Source organism: Pyricularia pennisetigena (assembly GCF_004337985.1).
Source record: "Pyricularia pennisetigena strain Br36 chromosome Unknown Pyricularia_pennisetigena_Br36_Scf_12, whole genome shotgun sequence".
In the NCBI taxonomy this organism is placed as follows: Eukaryota; Fungi; Ascomycota; class Sordariomycetes; order Magnaporthales; family Pyriculariaceae; genus Pyricularia; species Pyricularia pennisetigena.
This window is the reverse complement of record NW_021940924.1, coordinates 646488-660590: the sequence shown is the minus strand read 5'-3', so window position 1 is coordinate 660590 and position 14103 is coordinate 646488. Positions and strand designations below refer to the sequence as shown.

Below are 14103 nucleotides of genomic sequence, written 5' to 3'. Positions count from 1 at the left end.
TTGGTTTTCGGCCTGCTCTAGCGGCGAAGTTTGTATTATGAGCGGTTACGACGATCACGATTCTATTTTTGCTCATATCAACAAATCGCACCCCCCAGACCAATGCCCGGTTTGTGAATGTTTTGTTTTTGGGACCGGAACGTTTTGGGATCATTTATCCCAAGATCATTGCTTTCGGCTTTGCGAAAAATGCAACATTTTGGATTATTATCAAGCGGCAACAGGAGTTCAGTTCAACAAGCGACAATCACACCTGGACGAAAACCACCCATGGGAAGAATGTCGCAACTGTCGAGCTGGTATTCAAGCAAGTCAGATGCCAGAACATCTCCAAAATTCCCATGGCTATATGGCATGCGATGTTTGCGCCGACGCATGGCCCCCCAATGAATTAGAGGGACATAAGATGCGACAGCACCGTCGCTGCGAAGTTTGCGACATATATGTTTTAGACGAAAATTACCTCCAGCATTTAGCCACGCACGGAAAAAAGCCTTGCCCGTTATGCGACGAAATCCTTCTCCTAGATGAGTTTCCCCTTCATTTTTCGATTGAGCACAACGAAACGAATGTTTGCCCTGTGTCCGATTGCAAGACATATCATTCTGAGTCAGGCCTGCAAGTTCATGTTTGCCAGACCCACGGGTGGAGAAAATGCCGCTTTTGTGACACAACAACTGCTCCTGGACAGCCACTGCGAGACCATGAGCTTAAACACAGCCCCCGGATCTGCCCGATTTGTGACGAGCAAATTCCTGCAGACGATTTTCGACGACACCAAAAGGCCGAACATCAGATCCAGGAATGCCCCTTCTGCGAAAAGTCAGGGAGCGACCTCCTCCATCATATCCACAATCATCACCCTTTAGCCGAGACAAGCGCGAAAAGTGCAAACCAAAATGACATGGCACTTGGTCTCCGCAAAGGGGCTTGTGAAGCCGATGCTGGGCTGGTTATACCAAATCCTGGCTCTCAACCAGCGCAAGACAAGCCTTGGGGTATTTACAATCTATTAAACAATGTGCGAGAATCTTCAAAGCAAAGCTTGTCAGCGCCCTCTCATCCAGCGATCACTTCATCTGCAACCAACAGTGTAGGGACGATTGGAGATATACTGGAAACTCAGAGTCGACAAGGCGTACGTAACGCCAGGGCCACAACACCCATCCGTGATCAGGTGAATGTCTCATCGGAAGAGGAAGGGATGAACTTATCATCTCGACAAGTAGGACTACCTGAGGCAGCTCACTCTAATCGGCGGTCTGAACGATTACACACATCATCAGGATGTGTAACGAAGCGCAACTTTGCCGAAAGTCATGCCACACCCGCTGGCAAGCGTCGCAAAAAGGTTGATATAAAGCAACTGGCTACCCACATTGGAAGTGAAGAAACCAAGCTTGGATTTCGTGCCCTTATTCAATCATGTCTTACCAACACAGAAACGGCCACGCCCGCATTCCCCGCTACACCGGACGCTGCACCGGACCCTTTGCAACTGGCCTCAGAACTTAGCGAAAAAGCGGCAAGCCATGAAAAGGCGATTGGTATGCATCGGCTGTATCAATACATCAGCCTATTGGAGTTGGCCAAGGTTCTCCATGACTCCAAACATGGACGCATTCGAGTCAGCTCAGATGAATACGAGGGAATCTTGAGGCTGCAAAACAAGGAAAACAACAAGAGAAACAAAGATAAACTTGCAGACCAAATCAGGCTTGGGCGCAAAATCTGGAAGATTTGCGCCATGGACATCGATGAGAAGTACTTAGGGGCACTTCCGTTTCTTGTTGTCGCAGTGAAAACAGAAGATATTCTCAAGGTCACCGACGATATGTTGCCATCTCTGAATGACTTGCTCTCTCGTTATATCCATTTATGGACGAAGGGAAAGTTGCTGGTCGACTACATCAGGCGGGGTTGTTGTCCCGAGGGTCGAAAGGCGATTGAGGATATTCTTTTGTAAGTTCGTTCTGTTTCTCTCTATTTTTTGCAGATAAATATTTTAGGTTAGATATGTCCAAAAGAAAATCTCACATTGTAGCCTTCCAGACTTGGCACGTTGATACTGACCTTTCGGGGTGCGTTTTGTCACGGGCTCGTTCCTATTGACCTTCACTTTTGAAAAGATGGCTAGGGGCAGCATTCCAATGCCCAACCAGCCGCTGATCACATCGTCAAGTTCGAGAACAATTCTCCTAAGCGCGGCGTCCTCCGGGGCCTGTAAGCTTTCGAGCTTGGCTGCAAAAACCTTTTCGAGCCAGCTGCCGACTGTTTCCACGTTTTCCATCTCCTGTTGCAGTGTTTTGATGGCCAGGGCCGGGAGGCTGGAGTACCTTCCGCGGCCGGCCGGCTCAGGCGCGTTAGCGGTGCGCGTGTCGAGAGATACGTGTCCCGACTCGGCCTGGCCCTGCGGCAAAGCCTGCGGCGTGCTCTGCGGGCGCGCGCGGCGGTTTGAGACCTCTGGTGAGGCCATGACGACCGGCGCCCGAAGGGCGAAAATTCTTCAGCTGTTAAGGTTATTGGTGTGTTTGGATGTGAATCGCTAACAAAGGTGGGTCTGACCCATGAATGGTGGAGGATGCCTGGCCCAGAGTGAGGACAATACCGCCTGTAACCTGCAGCGCCGACCAGCTGAGCATTGACTCTCCCCAGTAAACCTTAGACGTGGTAGGGCTAGCAGCAAGCTCCTGGGTTGTCCATAATCACGACCAGTACTCTTTCTGTAACGTCAACAGCAACTCAAAGCGGACCAGGTCACGTAGGTGCTGTTCACGGGACCCAAACTCATCTGAGTCGTCAGAATCGGCCCAGTCGTGATCATCAAACACCAGTCCATCAACATCCCTCACCAAACTCCTCGTTCACAATCCTCATATTTTAACACTCCACAATCGCGTTTCCGTAGTCCAAGAAGCTCCTCCAAAACCCGCTTCCCGTATTTTTTGTGAACTACCGCGCAGAGAGTAAGTCGTTCTTATAACTTAACATGGGTGTGCCTGAAGTGGTCAGGGCCCTGAAGTGGTCAGCCGTAGCCCGGCATGACAAGAGCAACAAAGGAAACAATTCACTTAATATCTCAGCCATTTCGCCGTAAAAATCGATCAAATTGAAGCTATTGATTCGCATGCTGCTCCTGATGCTCCTGATCCAAAAATGAAGCCAAAAAGTGAATGTCGTGATCCTGATTTTGGCGTTCTTGTAGTGCAGTAGCCTCCAAAGCCGCCCTCCTCCTCTCCACGTCGTTACGAGCCGTATATATCTCTGCCATAGTCACAAACCGGTCTTGTTGACTCTTCCTGACTGCTTTACGCGGTACAGGCTTGTATTTCTTGATCTCCTCCGCGAGGCGTGCGTTTTCGACGGTAAAACTAGCGACCTGGGTAGTCTGAAGGTCCATGCCTTTCGCTATCTTGCGAAAAACAAGAGATAAATCCCGCTGAACCTCACCAAAATGCTCTTGTATCTGAAACGCGCCTTGAAGAATATCCTGAAGCAATTTTGGGGTATTGAAAACGATAGTATCGCCGTCTTGTTCGATCGGTAAGAAGCCCACGGGTGGGAAAACGAGTGGTAAATCGGTATCGACTACCTCTTCCGGAGTAAGTGCCCTTTGCGAACCAGGCGGCCAGATCCCGGCTTTTCTGAAGCCCGCGATCACGTTGCGCTCAGATATTCCTTTGTGGGATGCGTTCTCGTATGCGGTAATGAACCTCTTCTTTTGCTCTGGAGCGATAGTATCCATACTGGCGAAAAACCTCGTGTTCTGACGGTAATACTGCTTTACAGGGCCGAAAACCGCTACGTCGAGCGGCTGAGTCAAATGTGAGGAATGGGGAGGTAAATATTCGACGATAACGCGGTTGCAATAAGCAGTATACATGAACTCAACTGACGTATGCGTTATATGCTCATCAAGCACCAACAGCCGGTATTCTGACGGGTTTTCTGGCCTTATTTCCGGTAGATAAACCTCGTTCAACCATCTGAGGGCGATCTCAGATGAACTCCAGCCACTTGGGGTCGAATCGTACTTCCAAGCCGGAAATGAAGCCGGAAACCACTGCCCTTGAAGCGTTGCGCCTTTCAATATCACGACCGGAGTCAATCTTTTGCCCGTAGCGGTCACGGCTTCGATCACCGAAGCCCAAGTCGAATCGTTCGAGCTCTTTACCTCGGCTCTTCGTTGTAGGTGAGATCCGAAGACCGTACCCGCTTCTGTATCGCCTTGTTGAAACCCGTGTTCGTCCATATTAACGATATTGCGCTGACTGATTGAATACCGATCGATAAAGCCTTGATGCTGGGCTTAAAACTTGTGAATAGCTTCAGCAGTCGTTTCTTCGGCTCTCGCTCCCTCTAACGAATGCCCAACCTTGGAGCGGATTGAAGGTTGCGCCGTAGGAAGGCCCGCAGCCAACGCCGGCCAAACGGATGATCGCGTCGGTTCGGAGGAAGCATCAAAGAGGCGAAGTCCCTAATGATTTGGTAGGTCGGCGCCCTCCCTGCATGCTCCTCGTTTTCGATCCAGCCACAGATAAACGATTCCTGCTCTGGAGACAAGACCTGGTACTGTTCGTGGGCTTGTTACCGGGTAATTCCTTCCTCAACGCGTCGTTTTAGGGTAGATCGCGATACTGACCATCTTCTGGCGGCTTCTGCCTTAGGCACGCCCGTTTGGACCAGTTTCACGGCCTCTGACAATCGATACTCCAAATCTGACGACATCACGGCGGTTTTTCGGCTTCAAAATCACGTTGTTGTGGATAACTCTACGCGTTATGTTTGTTGTTGTTACCCGTGTAGCTACGATCGCATACAAATTTGGTGGGGTGCGTGCTGACCACTTCAGGCACACCCATGTTAGTTAGTCGTTAAAGCCCGGTAACACCCCCTCGTCGTCGTTCTTCATCCAAACTTTCATACAGAAAACCCCGCCGAATATATCCTTTACGGGCAAGACGTGTATGTTTCGGTGAGTGAGGTCTGCTTGGTTGATACACAGACCATCAATCCAGACTTTCAGGCCCAGCCGACACTCGAATCTCGACCGCAGGCCCCATAAAGCCGCCTCCAAGTGCTTGTTCACTGCTAAACTCCCCGCGCGACCCACAAACCACACTAAATACCCCATCAATTAGGATAAGGGTCTTAGAGGAAGCACCCTAGTGGTTGGGGGAAAGCAAGGAACCTTTCATGCAGCTGATGGAAGAGCCTCCTGCATTTCGAATGCTAGTTTGTGGCTGCATTGCCCACTGCCAAGACCATTGCTAGGAGAGTAGCAGGCCTTCCGCACGGCATTACATCGTTTATAAGCAACAAATCGCGGGCTTCCAAACATATGGTAAAACAGGATACAAACTATTTAGCTAAGCGCATGGTGACGTTTTGCATAGTCGGTAACATGATAAGCTCCCTTGGCCCAATCAAGCAGCTACGTAATCCCACGTTTCATCAGCTCTATAGAGGTCTGCCCATTTCCGCAGCTTAGAGCAAGACCGCAATCCTATTTGAGGGCCTGGGGCGGCAAACTGCGGAGTTCGACGTCGCATAGCGACAGAGGGGATTATGGGGCGGACTAGGCGTGCGCAATAATCACCAATGATCTGCTATTAGTCGCAATGGGTAAACTTGGGTGTAGTTTTTTCGCTAGTTAAGGATAATTTAAAAGCGTCTTGGCCTGGCCATCTGGCTTGCTTAAGGGCCTGATCTTCTCGTTGTTAGTTTTACTATTACCAATTAGGCGGTACTTTATCCCTGCAAAATAAATGGGGAAAGGGCTTGGAAGTAAGTACCTTTTTTGCATGGATATCCTATCCCAATAAGGCCTATAGATTTTGGCGGCGAATTTGCAATTTTTTTAATAAAAATAAAAAATAAAAAACAACAACAACAACAAAATATCATATCACGAAAAAAAATTACAAAATTTGGTCATATTGTTGGCCAAAACACGCTATTCCCAAAAGGTTAAGCATCACTTTACGCACAAAAAGTTGCGTAAAGTGATGCTTAACCTTTTGGGCTTAGTTGCCAAGAAAATCAGGGCTATTCGACCGTGAAAGCTGACTTTGAAAAAAGATACATCTACAGCAACAGGGGAGCCCGGTGACCAAGGTCTTGGCCCGGAATCGCAGCCTATTTGGGCTAAAACCCTGGTCACTTCGCTCCTTTGGGCTTTGTTAAGGAAAAATTAACGCGAGAAGATCAGGCCCTAATGGAGTGGCGTGTTTGTTGGCTGTAGGTCTGGCAACGCACAACTGATAACGTTCCATGGATAGTTAACCTCCACTTTATTTCGCCACGCACAACCATCCGACGCTACACCCCGCATTTTACCGCCCCATATATAGCGTGCCGCAGCGATGGAGGACCTCCTGCATCGTGATGGACGGTCTCCTGACTGTGATAAGGACAAGTGTCTCCGAATGGCGTGATCGTATACAGGGCTATATCGCCAGACTATCAAATCGTGGTGGCAGTTTTGTGAAGGCGCAAGCTTTGACAGGCATTCGCCAACGCCGTCAAGCATACCCAATGCAGGAGCCCTCCATCGGCGAGGGAGCCAAGCGCAAAATCCGATTAGCTGGCCGTGCAGCGTTATCGGTGTAGTTAGCGTTTTTGACTGATAAGCGATTGGGCTGTTGCACTGGGGCGTGTAGTCTCGGTGACTTTACCGTTTTGAGGGGAGTCTCCCACCTACACGTGATTCAGTAGAAAATTCGTGTACCTTTAGCCAGCTCCGTTTCTGGTGCGTTTTGCACACAATTCAGGGCACGTATCAATTCAGACAATTTCATACACCCTATCATAGTACCGTACGGGCACACCGCCGTGCGACATAGGCAGGCATTCGCAACTCCCACTTTGACGGCGCAAATTATGACGAAAGGCTTCTTGACACGGAGGGTGAAAATGTTCCCATATTCTTGATTGGATTGCAGAAGCCTGAAAACCAGCCATTGACCTTTGTGCCAAGAAACTATCCATTCGAAGTTAGAGGGGAAAAGTTTGGATCAGGCTTCCGCATGCAACCTGCCTTTAACCTTGTTTTCTATTGCGCATTCCACACCTTTTGTCTTGACCCACGCTCGTTTGTCAACCCGGCCCAATTTCCTAACGCTAATCGGAACCCGGACCCGGGCTGTTCATATGCATGTCTGCCTCGGCCTGGATCATGTCCATTTGCTCCTCTATGAATTTTTCGCTTGGCGTTGGGGATGGGGAGCAACTGTCCTCACTGGCAGGGCCAAAGACCCTCCGCCTTCGCTCCCGTCGCTGTGCTCGCTCGGCCCGCGACTTCAACCGCTCCTCACGCATTCTCGATTCCTGCGCTCGCCTTCTGGCTTCTTGAAATGGTCTCCAACAGCTAACGCATGTTGCCTCATAGTCTTTCTCATTTCCTCTGAGTGCAAAACTGCCACATTTTATGCATATAACATGCGAGACGCCCTGGATGTCGATTTGGTTGCCCCTGACGTAACGCACAGTAGGGAGCCTTCCCTGGCGGACCTCCAGACCACAGTCGATGCAGAAGCGTTTGAAGGATTCTGCCCCAAAACGTCGCCTTTTCTTCCTCAATTGGTTATCCGCGAAACGATGGCTTGTTCTGAGCCGGAGACAGTCGTAGCAGCCATACAGGTCTCTGCTCTGGGCAAACTCGGATTCTTCAGCATCCAGGAGTGTCTCCAAAGACAGCTTGGCTATAAGATTGTCGAAGTAGATCGATGTCAGTTTCAAGGAAATCTGACTGATAATGTCCAGATGCGAGAGGATCCGATTCTGCAGTTCGCCAGGGATGTTGACAATCCGAGCGGAGCCGGGTGTGAAGTCCATAATGGATACAAGATTTTGAGATACTTTTGGAAACCGAATGGACGATGAAAGTTGCGATGGTTAATCGCCAGAGGAGGGGCGTAGTTGCCTGTCTTGCGTACAACTAAGCAGTATATATAGCTACATACATCATTGTCAACACAAAGAACTAAAACGGATATTCTAACAATTCGGTCGTCCTGACTGCGTCACTCGGCGAATGAAAGTTTTCTGTTACGCATTGCGTTCAAAAGCATCACATGAACTACGTACCATTTGGTTTTACCCTCTGTTGTGCGACAAGCTTATCATTAACGAATCAGCATCCATATGAGCACCGTCATGGGAACGTTAGCTGTAGAATGAACTATATATAGAGTGAGTTCATTGGATCCCGAAGTAATCGTTCAGAATTACAGATCGTGAGCCTGACGCCAATTTGTGTCTCATTTTGGTCGAGTCACATAGGCGCCCTTGGCGTTTCTAGCAGGGCTTCTGCACAAAACAAAACCCATCACGCACAAGCTCGAGACAAGGTAGTCAACCAATTGAAGCCATTGGGACCAAAGATTGCAGAATCATATTAGCAGCCAATGTAAATCTCGGTCTTTGAGGACGCGCGGCTTTGGTTGATTGACTTTCTCAAGCTTTCTGATTTTGCCATACGTACCTATTTTTGGATCCTTCGAGGCTTCGGATCGCAGCACAAAGATGGCAATGAGCATTTGGGACGTGCTCCAGTAACCAGGCCATGGTTTCCTTTTGCAGGAGCCTTGATTTTCGGGTTCGCAAGATATTTAAGGCTGTTTATAATTCTTGTTTTCATATTCCACCAAACTCTGGTCGAGATAAGAGTAGCGTTTTGCTCGTTGGCTATAACTAATTATGTTACGATAGCTTCGTGGGGCTGTAGTGTTTTGAGTTGCGGAACTGGAGCTAGCAGTTTGGTAAGGCTGTCGTCCAGCGCTAATTATTGGACCAGGCCATTAGCTCTTCCCCCGGTACTGAACCTGTTTGTTGACATGGTAGGTCATGTGATAGTGATAAAATGGTCGATTTAGTCGCGTTGCATGGGTGGACGTTGCATCGATGGCTATAGTTCGTCCACTGTGATAGGTTTTCAGCAAAAGCATAATAAAAAACAAATGGCCCCGTAACGACAATGGTGATTATCAGCCCTTTTGAGGCACAGAACTTGGTCGGAGAAATCAAGACACACAAGCGCGTCATGCTTCACCTTTACGCACCACGGTTGCTGCTGGGTTTAAGGCGCTCGATGGGCACCGTCTTTACACGACCCCGACCCTGCCAAACGGCTGGGCCGTGCCTCTCCGGTTAATACTGCAGCTGGCCCTCTTCTCTGGGCAGTTGTGTTTTGCGTCCTTTACAGAGTATATGGCCGTGTGCGACATGCTCGGCATGGACTGGAGGGGCCGCGGTGGCGATGGTGACGAGAAGCAGCAGGATGGGGACGGCGTTGAAGCCAATGTTTAGGACCACTGATGCCGAGACTGGATGTACCTTTCGGCATAGCCCCGTTGGAATTTTAAAGGCATTTTTGAACAAGGTGCGCCGAGACAGCAAGGGAATCGAGAAGACACACATGGGCAGGATGTTGGATGCGGTCCTGCTAACTGAGGAGGAATTTGCGGACTAATCTGGGGTTCGTGGACCCTGGGCACGACCCAGGCTTGGTGCGGCGGTGCCTGCTAGTGGCGTGACTGACGGGGCGCGGCGCCCAGCATCTTAATGGTGGTGCAATACTCACTCCCCCTTATCAATGACCATTCTCTCGATCAGCCTTTGAAAGCTTTTCTTTGACTGGGATCTATCTCCTCTTGTTGATTTAATAGATGAGCATAATTTCTAGCGCCTGCTACTTGTGCACATCCAGACGATCAGGAAGGAATACCTGTCAGCAGTTGTTGCTTTAATGTTCCTGCCACTTAACACAACCCAACACGTATATTTTACATCCAGTTTGCTCCAATTAATGTGTTGCAATCATTTTGTATACGTAAATATTGATAGTTGCCCCAAAAATTGGTGTGCAATTGGCTTCTCCAGGCGTTCGTTGCGTGACCAAAAGTGGCGATCTGGCCTGCAAAAGCAAATCTTGGACATGCTTAGCTGCTCTAGTGGGTTCACTTTTCTCGATCTGCTGCACTATAGCGGTATTCAGCTGTCGCTGTCTTTTAAATTTATCTTCGCCTTCGCTTCCAAAAACAAGTGCACAATGGCTTCGATCCAGGTTGAGCGGCAGCGTCAGCAGCTAGTTTTGAAGTACTTGCTGCAGCATGTCACTATTTGCAGGATTGTTGTTCCGAACGATGAAGGGCCATGAATTTGTGCTGGATTAAAACCTCTGCTTCATCCAGCGCACGGGCCATATGCAACTGGAGCAACCACCCAAAAGATGGGTCAACACCACTTAATTCGCCTACTCATTCGGCATTAATCGTCAATTCCAACATCATACCGCACTACACGAAAAAGCGTAATGAGCCCATGCATCGGTTACCGAAACCTTTGAACCATTCCGTCCTTCTCACTCAATATAAAAGGTCGTGAATTTTTGCTTGGTTCTCTGTCCAGCACGACATTCCCCCGCCGCCTCAGATCCGCAAACGCGAACGCACTTAGGGTTTCCGCACTCCCCCGCCAAACAGCACCAGCTCCATTGGCACGATGGATGCGCCAGCAAAACGCACCGCCACGCATATTAACGAAGATCCTAAGACTTTACGGGTTCCAAAATTATATCAGGCAGGAGGATCGCTGCCCTCAGTATCCTCAAAAACGAGCCAACGCAATTGCGCGTCTCCGTCCAAAAAAAGGAGGGAGGTAGAAACCATGCAGAGGTTATCCTTGCGCAACAGGTCTTTTTCCACAAGGAAGCCTAATAACCTCCCAGAGGCTTCAAAGATTACACTCCGCGATCTTACACAGGCCAACAAAGGAAGGCGCATCAGCTTTTGGTCCCGGCGTAAGGAGATTCCCTGTACAAAGGACAGCATCGCAAATTGGCATTTCCTTCCGTGCAATTTAGAAAAAAACCGAGTTCCCGTTCTTTAAAGATGTCTGCAAAATCCAAAAAGGGCTGATAAATATGCCGAAGCGTCTGTCTTATGACGAAGCAGCCTGGACCACGGGGGTTGTTTTCCATCTGCTTAACTTAGCGATACCGGGTGATGAACAACTGGTTCTGGTGCCTTGGTCAATGTTGCCTGCTTCCATTCTGCCCTTTTGAGGAGCTTTAAATTGACAATAACATTTGGTATCCGCCGTTCAAAGTACATCGGCGAGAATTGTGAATAGGGATTTGTTGCCTCCAACCTACGCCAGCGGCAAGATGGTCGACGTTTGCCTTGCGATCGACCCATCATGGACCCCACAAAGCAACGGAGTTACATCATCTTCTGTCGATACTCCCCTTTCTAGTTGTACCTGCTTAGATAGACTGCTTAAGTGTAGCCTTTCGAGTGCCTCTGGCCGCTTATCTCGGCAACTTTTCTAGACATGATTCTGCCTCTAGAATTTACCGCAGCACGAAGAGGGTAAGGGCAGAGTTATAAGACGGCGGATCATGAGCCAGTTGGCCAACTTGCACAGCCGAGGGCTTATCGATTAGCGATTCAACCTACGACGCATCACCACCGACGCGCCACAAAGCTATGCCTCCGGATCCTCAATCAGTTCGATCGTGTTTCTTCCGTGCACGGGACCCACCCGGCCAATTATCGACTCGGACTGTTCGTGGCACAACGGTAGGGCCATACTGGTGAACTAGCGAACGATAGTGACAATTCGATAACATAGCGTTCGGGTTAAAATAAGCGATGAAAAACTCGAAATTCAATTCAGTCTAAGCAACAGAGAACCTACAAAAGCTCTTCCCAGATTGCCGTAATCCTCGAGAAGCTCCTGGAACTTTTCACTCTTCCACAGCATCAGCATTGCAGGACGCATAGTGCACCACCAGCTGCCTTAGCTTCTCCGGCACCGCTTCTGCATAGCAGAATCGCAATAATTTCACGATGCCATCAATGTTGTGTTCGGATAAGTCGTAATCTACGAGAGTGTGGTGAAGTTTGTTGAAAGAAAGATACACTAGTCGCGTGATGTCGTAGCGGTCTCCCAGAACGTAGACCCGAGAGTGATGGATAGATATATTTCGATCATTTGTTGGCCGACTAATACTGCGTGGCCCATCCTCAGAGTATATAGACATGTCTATAGGCCAGGACTTCTGAAAACCATTCCATAGCATGTCCCGCTTTGGTATCCTTTTTCTCTTAGCCTTCTTCTCTGGCGTGTGTCCCCAGGTTGACGCCGAAGGCGCTTCGGGTTCCGCAATTGCAACTCCCTTAGCTTGAAGCCCAAGGCCATGCTCCTCAGCGGGTGAGGCTTGGATCGAGTGGTCACTGGGATCATTTGCTTCTGTAATACCGTCATGTTCGATAGAGCTATCGTCAACATCTTCCTCCGCTCCAACCACCGGTTCTAGTGTAGACGTAATCCCAAAAGCTCAAGAAGGTTCTCGTCGATATCGTCCCAGGTGACAAAGCCATCCTTTGCTTCCTTAAACTCCCCATGCACCATAGTCCTCAGAAAAGCAGACTGTTCGGCAACAAGGTAAGAGTTTACAGTAAATTCTCGTGTTTCCGAACCGATGATGCGAAACTGATTGGATGTTGCGGCGCTGGACTATGTTAGCTGACAAAAATCCCACTGGGTTGGTTGTCCACGATAAAGTTGGACTGGCCTTTTCTTCGATATGCCTTCCATTCTTTTCATTAGTAGCAACCCTTTGAAGTACAACGAAGCTAGGGCCAAGTGCCTGGATGACTTCTCATCTTATTTGGTGCTGCTAAACGTGATGCGGTCGTATGCTTGGTTGGCTCTCGAAGGTCTAACCGTCACATCTGGAAAACAATCTTATAATTGGGGCCAAGAGACCTTGTAACACTGGACCCCGCAATTTGCCGCCCCAGACCCGCCAATTGGGTTGCGCTCTTGTTCCAAGCCGCGAAAGTGGAGGGCCTCCTGCATAATTGGAAAAATGTGACCCGGCCAAAAATAATTGAAATGCGGTTGGGCCTTACCATTTGGCTTGCCTCGTGACATGGAATATTTGCTGGCTAGAGGTCCTTGCTGCAAGGAGTGTTCGTGCAGGTAGTTGTCCTGTTGATTCAAGTTCTTGTTTTGACATTCAATCCCTGAGATCACCAAACCCCGACCCCCTGACCAACCCACAAGGGCGATGCCTTTGTGCTGTTGCATTGGGGCGTGTAATCTCGGTAGCTTTACCGTTTTGGGACGTGTTCCCACTCGTACACGTGATTGAGTAAAAGATTCTTGTACCTTTAGCCAGTTCCGTTTCTGATGCGTTTTGCACCCAATCATGAACGCACCAATTCGGAAAATTCTCACAACCTACTCATCTCCGTGCATCACATCGACCTGCATGGCTCCATTATACGGCTACTGTTTTTAGTGCTGTATGGATTGGCACTCTATGATGGGGCAGATGTAGAAAATTAATGTGTTGACGCGAAAGATGGTTTTGCTCCTAACTGTATGTCACATCGATAACGCAATCCTTCTGTGACGGCCCGAGTACAAACATCGTGTTTCACCGCAGAATTTTTTGGCTGATTTTGGGCAATATAAGAGCTAATCGGCCAGAGACAAGCCTTGGGGATAAGTTGCATTGCCGACTAGAGTAGCTGCTGAAATCCAAATGATACCAAGTTGCTTGGCTAGCAAGCCTGCAGAATGGTGGCTAGTAAATAGAAATTTCCTCATGCATAAAATTTTCAGCATGGACGCACGGATCATGTTCATCGGAGGATTTTTGTTTCCCAACCATTTAGATCAAGAACACTGTTGTAAGGTTCCTTTTGAACCTGGTACCTTTTGAACCTGGTAGCCAAATGAACGACCTAAAGTGGCTATTTGTGAACGATCTTTCACTGCCAGCTATTTTGTGAGCATGTGATTGGCCGCCAATGCACGACAAATGCCATGCGGGAGGCCCACTACCCTCGTATTAACTAAATTTAACCAATCTTGGCAGTGGGTGATCTAACTATACACTAGCATTCGGAATGCAAGAGGACCTTCACCCAGAATTTTGTACGGCACAAAACTCACACTTCGCGGGATGTTGAGGACAGTTGGCCGTACTGGATTTGCTTATGCGATTCTTCAGGTGCTCACAGTACGTCAATATACCCCTTCAGATAAACCGAGCCATTCTGGGCCACTCATACCTACCCCAGTCAA

General features: G+C 48.8%; 5 protein-coding genes across 5 annotated transcripts; 3 read left to right on the top strand and 2 right to left on the bottom strand.

Moving 5' to 3' along the window:
• Nucleotides 1-279: 279 nt before the first annotated feature.
• Nucleotides 280-1966, top strand: PpBr36_11044 (uncharacterized protein; the record flags this gene model as incomplete). Its single annotated transcript, XM_029898149.1, has 2 exons — nt 280-307; nt 528-1966. 2 exons carry the CDS (start codon nt 280-282, stop codon nt 1964-1966), a joined length of 1467 nt encoding a protein of 488 aa, XP_029743621.1.
• Nucleotides 1967-7122: 5156 nt separating this feature from the next.
• On the bottom strand, nt 7123-8540 carry PpBr36_11042 (uncharacterized protein; the record flags this gene model as incomplete). Its single annotated transcript, XM_029898147.1, has 2 exons — nt 7123-7859; nt 8486-8540. 2 exons carry the CDS (start codon nt 8538-8540, stop codon nt 7123-7125), a joined length of 792 nt encoding a protein of 263 aa, XP_029743593.1.
• Nucleotides 7153-7884, top strand: PpBr36_11043 (uncharacterized protein; the record flags this gene model as incomplete). The annotated part of the gene is made up of 2 exons (XM_029898148.1): nt 7153-7719; nt 7765-7884. The coding sequence occupies 2 exons, from the start codon at nt 7153-7155 to the stop codon at nt 7882-7884; spliced, it is 687 nt and encodes a 228-aa protein (XP_029743620.1).
• Nucleotides 8541-10503: 1963 nt separating the features above from the next.
• PpBr36_11041 (uncharacterized protein) lies at nt 10504-11065 on the top strand (the record flags this gene model as incomplete). The annotated part of the gene is made up of 2 exons (XM_029898146.1): nt 10504-10801; nt 10893-11065. 2 exons carry the CDS (start codon nt 10504-10506, stop codon nt 11063-11065), a joined length of 471 nt encoding a protein of 156 aa, XP_029743532.1.
• A 684-nt stretch (nt 11066-11749) lies between these two features.
• PpBr36_11040 (uncharacterized protein) lies at nt 11750-12085 on the bottom strand (the record flags this gene model as incomplete). The annotated part of the gene is made up of 1 exon (XM_029898145.1): nt 11750-12085. The coding sequence occupies one exon, from the start codon at nt 12083-12085 to the stop codon at nt 11750-11752; it is 336 nt and encodes a 111-aa protein (XP_029743619.1).
• Between the last annotated feature and the right edge of the window lie 2018 nt (nt 12086-14103).